The 13,530-nt window shown below is 42.2% G+C and overlaps 1 protein-coding gene across 30 annotated transcripts in view; it reads right to left on the reverse strand.

Moving 5' to 3' along the window:
• ABLIM1 (actin binding LIM protein 1) overlaps positions 1-13,530 on the reverse strand; it is a 292,950-nt gene that overhangs the window by 16,267 nt on the left and 263,153 nt on the right. For 12 of the 30 annotated variants that reach the window (XR_009252645.1, XR_009252641.1, XR_009252656.1 and 9 more), the window contains 3 exons: positions 11,841-11,948; positions 3,955-4,059; positions 2,106-2,153 (listed from right to left, as the gene is read on the reverse strand). Coding sequence is in view for 4 of the 30 variants with exons in the window: in XM_058697864.1 (XP_058553847.1) it covers positions 2,106-2,153; positions 3,955-4,059; positions 11,841-11,948 (261 nt within the window). In the remaining 26 variants the exon portion in view is untranslated. The remainder of the gene's footprint in view (positions 1-2,105; positions 2,154-3,954; positions 4,060-11,840; positions 11,949-13,530) is intronic. The other 18 variants (XR_009252636.1, XR_009252640.1, XR_009252648.1 and 15 more) reach the window with 2 other exon arrangements.

Raw genomic sequence — 13,530 nt, forward strand, 5'->3', positions numbered from 1 at the left:
CAAGGGTCTGCACGCCTAAGTGAGCCTTCCAACTTCAAGACAACAAAAGCCAGACTAACGATGGCCTCAGTTCACAGGGTTCTTAATGGCTCTGCTTAGAGTTGTCGCTGGCTTAGAACTCCAAATCTAATCACAGAGCTGCAACAAAACAAATCAGGCTAAATGGTCAGACCCTGATTCTGGCTAATTTGGCAGACTGGCCTGGGATGCTACTAAACATTTAAAATATAGTCATAATGCTTTAAGTAAAAACTATCCCCCCCTCTCTGGGCTCACATATTTTAAAATCTGGAAATAATGTTTTGAACCCTTAGCTCAAATTCCCCATTCTTTTAGTAACCCTCTGGGTCTCGTTTTCCTTAAGTGACTTGACCACGGTCACCCTATATGCTCATAAGGGGTGAAGTGTAGGCCAAGCATGGGGTAGCGCTTCTGAGTCTCTAACCTCATGAGAAAAAATAAAAAATTCAGCTGGGAAAACACTGCCTACTATATCACCTTCTTAAAGATGTGTTAGCATATTAAAGACTGAGATGTTCTTCATTACAAAACAAAAAAACAGTGACTGTATTTAAGTCTAGCATTTTCCAAATGCACTGGGGCCCAGACACCGGGTTTGATGTACCTTCTATTTCTATCACATGGAACTGCTCTTTTGCAGAATGTTCTTTGGGAACTGCCACTGTGGCTGTGCTATTCTTAATTACAACAAACTGAGAGTCAAGTCAGAGTTACATTTCATTAAAAAAAATAGCCAATCTCTTTTAAATAAATAAGCCAACCCTATCCAATCTCTTTAAATCTTAATCATTTGATTATTTTTGTTTAGAGAGGCAGGGCCTTAGAGATTTTAGTAATAAAAACAGTTTCTACATTGATAAATCAAACTCTTGGAGTCTCATTTGTAAATTTAGAAAAAAAAAAGCATGACTTCAAACAGTAAGTACTTACGCATTAGAATTGGTGAAGTCAGTAAACATTCACATGTTAATGAGTGGGTGAGAAGACATTAAACCATAAAAAAACAAACAAAAACAATGTTAACAAACTTAAAAAAGCGAGCACACGGTGTAAAATCTTAAAAAAAAAAAAAAGAAAAAAAATCACAGTGGTAGAACCATTACAATATGTACAATCTTTTTTTTCCCCCTAGAATGTTGGCCTCAATTTTTTCCTGTGTGCATTTTCAACTTTCTTTGCTTTTCAGGTCATCCTAATCCTTAAGGACTCATTAATGTCAACTAGATTTTAATGGCAGCCTTCAACTTTCCAGGCATGTTATGTGTATAATTTTCTGATGTCACCTGAAGACCAGTCTTGGCTTTCTATCCATTCACAAAGATTTATGGCATCTAATCTATAGAGACCTAATAAGGGTGGAGGGAAATGTGATCTACCTATGGTAATATGATTTCCTGGGTTTAAAAATTCTCTATTTCCAGAAAAGGAAAACACAGTTATAAATCTGTTATTAGGGATTTTCATTTGCAGGAATTTCAGAGAGTGGCTGGCCTAACTTACTGGTTTTTGTCTAAAAGAAAACTGAGGGGCAGAGAAATCATGTCCATGATATCATAGAGCCATTGAGGGGAAGGGCTGGGGACCAGGGCCTTGGTCTTGGGTGTGTCCTATCCATTCCACTGCAAGGTGCAGACATCTGGGGAATTGGACAGTCAAATTAATGTAGACTTAGTCCAGCTAAGTTTTCTAGGTTGCTGGCCTTCACTATTTTAATTACTTAAACTAATTAGAAGCTCAACAAAATTACTATAGAGGCTGGTTAAATTATTTGATGGCACATACAAAAAAACCGGTATTTGTGAATTATTGTGTGAGCAGTACCTTCCCTTCTTTAGGAATGCAACGATACATGGTTTCATGGGCTCAAAGGTTGCCTAGGAGTTTCCTAACCAAACTAAGCGTTCTCCATCTAGGAAAACCAATCTCACAACATTTGCGTGTTAGGGAACCATAAAGGCATAACACGCTGGGTGCCCCAGTTTGATTCTCAAAAGCAGCAGCAGGGAAGCCTTTCAGAGGACAGACAGCAGAGAGTTCAGCTGATATCACTACTTAAAAGCTACGCGGAGGAAAGAGGGTTTTACCATGCTGTTTGTAGATGGGTGGTTTTCGGTAAATGTTGATCCCTTGATCTGTGGAAATGAAAAGCAAAGGTGTGTGATTATGGGAACCGGTTCAGCGGTGGGGAAAAATAGATCAACCAAGAGGCAAACCAAACTGAAGACTCTTGAACAAAATCAACCCAGAAGGTGAACTTTTGTATTACAAAGATTGAGGTTACTAGAAGAAGAGGTCACAGGAATGAGTGAATCACTAGACAAGTGATATGGAATCCTTTGTAATACATCTTAGGATAGATAGAGATGCAATTCATTCATGAGCCATTTATTGCAAATACACACTTCACTAAAAGTGAGATTAAAACAGGAAGAAACGCAAGCAGTGGAAGGGACTCTAGTGGTGAGGAAGACATAACCAGTTTGGGGAAGATCCCCAAATTGCTACTGTCTAGAAATTGAGCTCCCAGTAGATACCAGGGGCTCAATTTACTTTTTAGCTAATGAGTGGAACAGTGGGAAGCAATGTCATATAGTTAAGAGTAGTTATTTTAAAACATAGAAATAGTTCTTATGTGCAAGGCTAGTCTGATGTCCTGACAGGATGAATGTCTGAGAAAATTCCAACTTGTAGAGGGCAAATTTAAAAAAGAAAGAAAGAAAGAAAGAAAGAAAGAAAAGAAAGAAAGAAAGAAAGAAAGAAAGAAAGAAAGAAAGAAAGAAAGAAAGAAAGAAAGAAAGAAGCCAAATATTATTCATTTGTTATACAGGACTGCATCTGATTATGCTACCATTTCACTTTGACTGCAAATGCTCAGGAAATTTCAAAAGGTTTGCTTCCTCAGAATCATGGCCACTGTATCTTGGTGGGGGCATTCTTCATGCAAAAAAAGTTGCAAATGTACACAACACTGATTTTAAAGTTCAGTGAAGCTTTATTTTACAAGGCAGCTCTATCTTAGTGGTATGAATCTCATTGAGCTTTCCTCTGTTTTATCAGGTAAGTTTGGAATGCAAAAGACAAAAAAAAAACGATTATAGATTCTGAATATGTTACCCCTAATGGGTAAGGTATTGAACCACTTTCAGTAGCTAAAGAAGTAAAACAATGTACTTCCCATAGAAAAATAACATCGTGACCTTGGATGGCCAATCTTGCCCTTACAAATTGAGCTGACCCTAAACATTAAGAGAATGATGGGTCCTGAGATTTCCAGTTCTTGATGGCAAATTACCATTTGTACTGTGACAGCAGATGCTTATGACTTCAGCAAAGCTTACAGCACCAAGCCTAAATTGCAAGATATCATTGTGGGCTAAGGAGGTAGTCAGTTGGTTACGCACTGCAGAAGGACCATCCAACTAACTGATCCAATTTTACACCTCTCTGAAAAGTCCATAGAAAGATTCTCCGCATGGGAGACAAACAGGAAAAAAAAACAAAAGTATTCTCGAGATGTTGTGGTTCACCTAAAGGTTCACCTTTAGGATGAGAAGGTAACTAGGTTGCCATTGCGAGAATTGTCAATGACACCAAACCACAGAGTGATATCTCAGGAGGCACTAATATAAAGGTAAAATTAAAATCTTAGTCCAAAAAAAAAAAAAAAACCCAAAGCAACTCAACCCTTCTTCCTTCACCCTCTGCCTCCGACCTCCCTTCAAAAATTTTTGAGAAAACGTAAACCTTCCATACAATCCTGGCATTTCGCATCCAAAACTTCTGAAAGGCCCTCTAGGTCAGATCGTGCAATTTAGGGTTTGTCCACTGTGTGCATCCCAATGACGAGAGCATGAGAAATGAGACGAGACAGGTAACAGGGCTACGTTCTACACCGTGACAGGACACCCCAACAAAGACCGTGTCAGCTCCTACCTGGAACATGGAAATGTTTAGGGGCCTGAGCGTAAGTTGGAGTGACAGGGCGGCTGTCTGGCCGGGAAGGGAGAGGGGAGTTCCGGCCGCTGGACGGCTCATTGCCTCCAATGAGAAGAATGGAGAAAACAAAATGAGGGAAGGGACAGCAATAAAGAAAACAGAGCAAGCATAATCAAACTTCAACACGACAGACCGGGAGGAGGTATACCAAAAAGGAGAAACAAAAGAAACAAACTCAGTTTATCAACTTGGCTCACAAGGTGATAGAAGGTTACGTTTTGGGGCAGGAGAGACTTGAGCTCACGTGGGACTGGGTTAGAAGCAGCTAGCGGTAGGGGGCGTCATTCCGATGGCATGCGGTTGAAGGCCGTGAGCTAGCAGCAAACTGATTAGATGGAAAGTACATGAAGAGTCATGGAAGGTCACTTGCTAATGATTCAGGGTCAGTTGTCGGACGACTAAATCCCAAGCACGTGAAGGGGCAGGATAGGCAAACCCAAATACGATCACTTCCAGGCATGATGGCAGAGGCTGGCAATTGCAATATATTTCTCCAAACGGAAGGCCACGTCTGGGAGCCCGCGTGGCCACCCAGTCCCTCCCCTCAGCAATGCAAAGTGCCTGCACTACAGCAAACGTTTCTGTTGCCTCACTTTGAAATACACACCATGGAGTCAGAGCCCTTTCTTTTAGGAACTTCAGGACCGCTTATACCTCTCTGCCTTTCTCTTTAAAGGCTCCGCTCCACTCAGATGCCACTCAGTCCAGCAATTCCCTCTGCGAATGGACAGCTACCGTGGCTGGGCACTGAGCTATATGACTGGGGACACGCAGGTGACTGAGACGTCATTGTGGTGGGGAGTGGGGCTCAGAATCTACCTAAGGAGACAGACTGTGACACGTAAATGCATACCTAGGGGAAGGTGCCCTGAGTTCTTTCAGAAAGCTGAGATATTAGACGGAGTGGGGCGTCAAAGAGTAAGCCCACCAGGTGGGTGGGTGGATGGGTCAAGGGATAACCAGACCCGGATTCCAGAGGGCTTGAACATCACGAGGAAGGAAGGGCCATGGTGTGTGGGAGCAACACTGTGGCTGGACAACAGGCTGCTCTTGGATGGGAGAATAGCGAAGGGGCTAGAAAAGATTGCTGGCAGGTGGCTGCAAAGCCTTGAGTGCCACCAAAGCCACCATCGCTCCCTTGTGACCAGGATGAACTGAGACCTGGGCTCAACTGGCCAGAGATCAGCTACTGCCCTAAATTGTCCTCCCACCTCGTGTCTGAGTAAACATCGGCCCCGAGAACACACCAGAAGATGTACTAGCAAAAATTAACGGATTAAAATGCAATTACTTTTGTTACTGAGTTATAGGACTTCTTTATATATTCTGGATGTAAGTCCCTTGTCAGATGTATGATTTGCAAACATTTCCTCCCATTCTGCGGGTTGTCTTTCACTGTCTCGATAGGGTCCGTTGAAGCACAAAAGTTGTACGTTTTGATAACGTGTAATTTATCTATCAGTTAAGGCTAACAGTTTGAAATAACTCTAGATCTTTACAAAACAGAGCACGAGCCGATTTCTTTAAATATGCCACGCCGTTCTAAATCTGGCCGGCAAAGTATGAAAGATGTCAATTGCTGGAGTTTTAAAATGACGTGCTTACTAGGGTTTTAATTTCTTAACACGTGTATTTTTAGGTAACCAGAGCACATATCTGGACTGAATGGGCAGTGCGATCTTTCCAATACGATCTGAATTTGTCCCTTGCTTAAATGTAGATGCCAGGTTTTTAGTTGTTATGGTCTGAAGCCTTTCTCTTTTTTTCCTCAAGAGTCACTTTCACATCTAGCTCCCGATACATTATAATGTAGACTTTATTTAAGTTAGATATCAGCTTCCAAAAATGATGATGCTTCACCCCAAACTTCTGATCTATTATGGTTAATTTTTTAAGTTATTTTTTATTTTTCTTTTTCTTTTATTTTTAATTTTATATCTATTTTATTTTTTTAAAGTTTCATTTACTATCACTCTCCTAACGAGAAATAACCAGCTCGTGTCTGGGGAAAAAAAAAAAAAAAAAAGAGTATAAAAGACACAGGTAGAGGCAAGGAGGGGAAGGAAGAATGTGGTTTTACATTTAGAAGTAAATCCTGTTTTCAATCGCAGGGTGGATTAGAACTAGGTCTCATTCATCTTCGTGGGCTGAGTCTAGTGCGCAGCCTAGAAGTCGGTCCTAATTAATGTCTGCAAATGAATGACTGAAGTCGCCTGCTAGAGAATTCTATAGCTATTAATGGCCTAATTTAGTCAGGCACCACTGCAGGATTAACCATCATGCTGCTCTTGATTAAAGGCAGCCAAATGTTTGTATAGAACCATGGGGTCACAATATCACCCCCTTTTTATAACTTTCCCACTAGATCCTCGATAACCCCCATGTAACCATTTCACTGCAGAGGAATTATTTACTCCTGTAAACATCAGAAATTATTCACAAGAGTAATCCAGAATTGAAAACCAGAATACTTCTTGTGAGCTGTTCTCAAAAGGTCTAGAAAAACGGTTTTCTCGCCTAATTTGAGGTTGCCTTTTGAAGACTCTTTTTGCATATCCTGAGCACTGGCTGCTATGGCTTCTGAACCACCCTGCTTCCTGCCCGTCAACTCTAACCTTCCTGTACTTGCAGAAGAACGTCAGATATCTCAGGGAAATGTTCTCACAGATTTGGGTTACAATACCCAATCGGATGAGACGCCGTTACGTTTGTTTTGACAATTATTAGCCAATGTCATGCACACACAAAAATATCTGCATATGTGGGGTGCAAAGGCTGAAGGGTATCAGAATCAGCATTTGCCAAAGCATTAAAGTCTATCATGTGGAGGCTGTGATGAGTGGTTGTCTGAGATCCGGATGGGGGAATTCGGGCCGAATGCTGTCTCTTGTTGGGCACAGTTCTTTATTTGGCTGCATATTTCAGTAATTAGTGACCTTTCTAGTTGCTTAAAAAAAAACAAAAAACAAAACCCTTACTCCTATGTTCAAGTCCTTGTAAATAGATTTAATGCTAAAATCACTTAAAACCTCCCACAAAACATTTTAAAACACTAGGTGAAGAGAGACTCAGCAACACATCCGTTTAAGGGATTCTGTGCAGTATGATTTCCACATGTCACCATGGCTCATTAGGGACAAGGTCTCAGAATACTCTTGCTAGATACCAAATTCTTAGCCCTTGAACTACCAAAGGCATTAAACATTTTTTTTGGTGTTTTTTAAAAAAGCAAAACTCTCAAGATGAGTCCTCTTTCCTTATTCTAACTTAAACACCCTATCTTGAAGTGGTAAAACTTTATTCTAGAAGGAAATAACTGATAAGGGCCCTAAAACAGTTATTTGTACGCTTAGTTCATTACTTAGGCAAAGTAATACATGAGGTGTTAGATGAAAGATGATATACGGAAGGTATTTCCATCATCAACATTATCATCACCATTAGCTTGGGATGTAGACACTGTTTAAAAATTATATAATAGCGTATCTATCGTAGAATATTGTTATGTATCACATTCATAGCCATTTTGTTCCTTAAATAAGTCCCTCCTTGTACTGGATTATTCTTAGTTGTGAGTGATCTTAGCTACTATGATGAGAATTTACCACGTGGGTCACCTGGGTGGCTCAGTCGGTTGAGCGTACGACTTTGGCTCAGGTCAGGATCTCGTGGTTTCGGAGTTCGAGCCCCACGTTGGGCTCAGTGCTGTCAGGCCGTCAGCCTGTTAGCATGGAGCCTGCTTTGGATCCTCTGTCCCTCACTCTCTGTCCCTCCCACGCTTGCACTCACCCAAAAATAAATAATGAAAAAGAAGCTACCGTGTATTTCTATTTCTTAGCCTTCATTTTTAGCTCCTTCCGTATCAGCCTACTAAGCCAATTTTTCAGTCCTTGAGAGATCAATCACTTACAGGATTCTCACTGTCCTTAACACATTCAAATGCTCTGTCCTTATTTTCAATCTTTTTTTTTGGTACCTGAGAGCCCAAGTGACAAATCCTAAGACAAGTAGATCAAAATGGCCATGCATGTGTCTGCTACGGGAACATGCTAGAATGCTGCCTAATTTTCTGGACTCTAAGTGCTTATATTCCAAAATATAAACGAGTCCTTTGAGGGGACCTTAAAGTTGTCAGCATCTAGATTTCATGACAGAGTTTCAGGATTGCTGGTTCTTGTCTAAAGTTTCAATAAGCATCATGGTTTTCTTGAGCAAGTGTCAGATATTTGCATCACAGTAAATCACTTCTATGGTGAAACAGAAAAGATTCCTTTCAAAGAGACTGAATATATATAGCCCTCCTGTTCACAAATCTGATTTATACTTTGTGGACACAGAACGTAATGTCTAAGAGTATTTCAAAGGGGAGGGAAGAGGAACTCAGCAAACATAGCACAGACCAAGCCCAAAACAAAGTGAAAAGCTTTCCAAATCTCTAAGCATGCACTTGTCCCAATGGCCCGACAATGACAGACCAATACAGAATGCGGCTGCAGGGAAGGTTAGAGAAGAGACACAAAGACACACCGGAAAACAAGATGGACGTTACAGAAAATGGATGGAGAAGCCAATGAAATAGAAAGACAGCCTGTGATGTGCATCTCAGCTTTCCAACATGCAGCATCCCCGGTGCCATGAACCCTGGGGGCCGGGGCCCGTGCATCAGCAATAAGGACCAGGAAGTGGACTTGGGAAATGGGGGGCTGAACTTCTGGTTGCCAGAGTGGTGCTTCTAGTGCTCTGAGATACACATTCCTGCGGTGGACATCCTATCCTGGCATCCTCAGACTGCCCAGATTACATTGGCTTTGTAAGTAACTGCCCCGAGACCATAAGGCGAGCTCCACGATAAAAAGTGAACGTTCCCATGAAGGGCCCTGGAGGACTTGGTTCCATTTTAAAGATGCCTTAGATTTGCTTCTCAAGTGGTCATAAGTTCCCTCTGTGCTAAATTTTCCAAGTGCTGGAGAGGCCTTCCTGGTCTAATGGATGGATACGTGCTTTTCAGAATCACTAAGAAGTAATTCCTTAAAGAATCAGTATTTAGCCAATCGACTATATTAAGCTCTTAGAGCAGTATCTTTAATGTACAAATTCTCCATGATTTATTTTGTAGTTTAGCAAAAAGCTCATCTGATTTTGAAACTAAGCATTGTACTGTTATGTACATTACATTTCGCATCTGATGTATGTAGACTATTTTATAGGAGCGGACTATAGACATATGGAAATGGACCATTAGATGTCTTTTAAGTGTGAGGTCAAGTTCAACCTAATGCCTCTTGGGCTAATGCTCTCTACAACTTAAACCTAGAATATTTGTGTCAAAAAGTTCAAATTCAGTCTGAAGACAGAAAAGAATGGACCTCTGACCCTTGAACGATCCAGGTTTGAATGGCATGGGTCCACATATGCGTGGATGTGTTTTCACTGTAAGTTATCTTCCTTTTCTCTAGCTTACTTTACTGTAAGAATATAGCATATAATACATATAACATGTGTGTGTATGTGTTAACTGTGTTAAATGCGTTAATTAACTGTGTTATTGGTAAATGTTCCAGTCAACAGTAGGCGATTTGTAGTTAAGTTTTTGGGGAGTCAAAAGTTCTACAAAGATTTTTCCACTGCGCGGGGCGGGGGGGTCGGTACCCCTAACCTCCATGTTGTTCAAGGGCCGACTACATATCTACATTTTTAATAAGGTGCCATTTAGGCACACAAAGGTACTGTTGAGAAGTAAAAATTTAAGTGGCTGAAAGCAGCTGTTTGCCTTAGGCTAAATAAGAATGCAATTTGCTAGTTAAATAGAGATGGGAAAAAAAGTTTGCTTTAAAAATGGTATTTCATGTATAATTATACTGAAACAGACGCCCCAAATATGAGTGAGGGATGGGGGGGCCCTGTCGCTCCATCGGTGTGACCCTTGACCAGGGCCCCTTCACCAGAGAATGGAGTGAAACAGCACAGTCAAAGGTGCTTTAAGGGCACGAAGCCGAGGGGGAAACCGTCACGGACAAGGTGAGCCGAGTGCTTGTTACACACCAGGGCACTTGACCTCACGTGCCCCCAGTGACCTAGGAGAGGTTTCGTAGATGAGGTAGCAAGTGACATTCCAAAGGTTAAGTTGACAATCCAAGGTGCCACCGCAGGCACAGGGCACAGATAATATTTGAACCTAGGACTCCGGCGTTCATTTGCGTATCCCAACTCTCCATAAAGCTGCTCACAGACACAAGATGTTGTGTCTCGATATCTCGTGATGTGTGTATTTGTACAGACTTTGTGTAACTTTACAGGGCACGTGGCGTTTTTCTTCCTACGGGAAGCATCTCTTTTGCAAGGTAAAACATGTAAAAACCAAGCAAGGCAGTTTACCTCTCTGAATCAAAAATCTATTTTCTCTGGCATATTCGAAGCAAACAAGTCTTAGTTTGGCCAAGGGTTTCTATATTAAAGTCTCTTTAAAATACATCTCTGAAGTTCTTCAGTAATTTCTTACGGCTTTATAAACATCCTCTAAAGTATTTTGGTATCTAGATAACAAAAGGCCCCCCAAATACTAATTAGCAATAATAATTTTAAGTAATCTGTCAAGAATTTTAGAAAGTGCTGCTCCAACTGGAAAATGCTCATCTCTTTGCTAATGACAAAGCGTGTGTGACTTCAACAAGCATGTCAGCAACATTATTTTTACAGCACAGAGAATGCTAAAGTGGCACACATAGGATAACTGCATGCGGATTAAGGGCAGTGCATCTATATTTTAGGACTCGGTGGCTCAAAAATCCAAGTGAGCCATAAGAAAATAGCTTGGGTAGACGGTAAATGAACGCTCGGTCAGCTGGATCAGCATTCTGGCTACTCAGTAGCCGCGCTCGTGATCTGAGCACTTTGGAACACCGAGTTGGGATCTGTTAGGTCTGCCTCAAGCCTTCTAACAAAACACTTAATATAACAGTCCGGTTATAACAATGTACTGGCCTGGCACTCCCTCCTTCAGCTACTGTCATTGGTTACTTTGGTTCAAATCAAGACTATGGAAGAAGTTAGCATCCTTCTGGGAGCTCATACTTATTTTAAATGATGGCCCCTTTGAAGCCCCTTCAAGGCTCTCGGATCCCCCAACATACAGAGGGGAACAAGGGCCCCAGTTGAGGACTGCTTCAGGAGCATAACGGGCAATGAGGAAAATGGTGGGAATGCCATAAAGGGAATGGGCAGGAATGTGGGGGCAGAAACAGAAAACAGAAGGCACGGCTTCTCTTCAATGTCACGCAGAAATCAGGACCAGTCAAAAGAGGATTACCCTTAGGGTTGGCTCAGGGAGAGACATTTAAGTTACACTGCCATCGATCTTTTTATACTCTCCAAGTGTTTCAATACCACCGAGTGGTTAAATGGCTTCTTACCATTAAGACAAGTTTTGGAGATTTGTTGCTAAACAGTGGTACGTTTTGCTGAGCCATGTCACGCATCAAAACCAGGAACATACCCCAACTATATATTATATTTTGCTTTTGACACACAGAAAAACAAAATGATAATATATGGGGTTTTTTTCCCCCTAAGCAGTAGATAATGAATCTTCTGGTCTTAAACATACTTCCTGTTTCTTCATCTAGAGCCCTTAGAAATGACATATTTCTCCTACTGAGAGATGCCATGCCAGTTCTAAGACGCTGGGTGTAGTTACGACACACGCAGGCATGCGGAGAGGTCGAAAGCTGGGAGCTAACTCTTGGAGATCCACCTTATTAGCCTTCCCAGGGTGCTAATAAATCTCCACTATGCGGGGTGCCGCCTGGGGAAGCCTGCCTCCTTACCTTTGATATGGGGAATGAAGTGGTGTCGGAAGGGGGAGTTGGGGCGGGAGTCGCTGTGGGTGGAGCTGAGGCTGCTGGTGCGCAGGCGCACACCAGGAGACAGCAGCTCTGTGCGGCAAGGAGTCAGGGGCAGGGCAAGGTGGAAACAGAAAAGAAGAACAGAAATTAACACAGGAGCAGGGACAGCATCCTCGTTCCAAGGGAGGGGGCGGGGCGGGAAATAAAGAACGTTAATCAGGAGTCTGAAAAAGGAGGAAGGAAAAAGGGTTAAGAACGCACCTGCTAAGGGTCAGGCAAAGTGGGGAGAATGTGCAAATTGGTTCAGGTCGGTAGAGAGTCACTCTCTGAGAATAAATGGCTTTATCAGAAGGAATGGCCACCGGGACATTCTCTGTCAGGATGACACCAGCTACTGTTGAGCCAGTACCGGTGCATCATCTAGATTCAGAAATAGCTGCTTTTAAAAAAAGACACCTGGCCAAACAGAACCCCCCCTGACGCACATGTGAAAAAAAAAAAAAAAGACAATTATTTCAAGAACCTTGAAAAGAAGTACTTATCTGTAAGGGTCAGATTCTTTTTGTTTGTTTGTTTTTAAGCTGCAAACTTCTCCCATTAGAAGTTTAATTTTATTCTGCCTGCGGAGAAGGAGGGACCTGTTCGTGCTCCCCAGGTGGCGGAGAGCTACTTAGGATCCTGAGAATGGCGTGGTGGCGGCACTGGGGGACCGGCGGCTTCCTGATCTTGGAAGGAGAATGGGCCATTAAAACCAAACCCGGCCCTGGGGGGGGGGAGGCGGTGTGTGTGCGCGCGCCACCACCTGGCATCTAGGACCCACGGAGTGGATAATCAGAGGTATCCTACACCGACCATAACTCTGCTGTCAGAACCCCGCCGACTCCACGTGACAAGGACAGATCTTGAAAAAATAACCGTAAGCCCTAATAATCAGATGTCCATAATATACTGTGGAGAGGGGGAAGTGCACTTAGAATGGGGAACGTCCTAAAGGCTGCTAACATCAGAACCACGGCTGGAACAGATAAAAACTTTCAGTGCTCAACAATGACATGATCTTTTAGGGAAATAATTTCCCTGGCTGACCACCCCCTCGCTAATCGGGGGCCTATGGAACAATAATTTCCCTGTAGCCCCACGTCATCCTGACAAGGTCATGGCCATGGCCTCAGTGACCTCAACATATGCCCTATAAGGACAGGCAGTCACATAGAGGATTTCTTGTCCCCCACGTAGACAAGGGCTTAAATCTAGACCCAGGTCCGGGACATGAGTAAAATGAACATAGCTGCAGACCAAAAAAAAAAAAAAAAAAGAATCCATTTCCTGAAAAATTCTCATGTAACATAACTCAACAAATACCAAGTACTTATGACTTAGGGGGAACTATACATTACTGAAGAATCATATACTAAAAATTCGGTCCTCTATGAGGATTAAATCTATAGCCTTAAGGAAAAGACTGCAGCCTTTTTATATTCTGTTCATTTCCTCTGGTTTTATTTTATAAAATAAGTTAGCACATGTCCTGTTCTCATCAGCCTGTGCAGAACAAGAAGCTTAACATGAAGTCTTCGAAGATGTACATGGCCACCAAGTTTGTCTAGAAGGCCAGAATCTCCCTGTGGGAATCTACTTCTCAGAGAACCCTGAATCCGTGCTGGGATCTCCA

Source organism: Neofelis nebulosa, chromosome 13 (assembly GCF_028018385.1).
Source record: "Neofelis nebulosa isolate mNeoNeb1 chromosome 13, mNeoNeb1.pri, whole genome shotgun sequence".
Classification (NCBI taxonomy): Eukaryota; Metazoa; Chordata; class Mammalia; order Carnivora; family Felidae; genus Neofelis; species Neofelis nebulosa.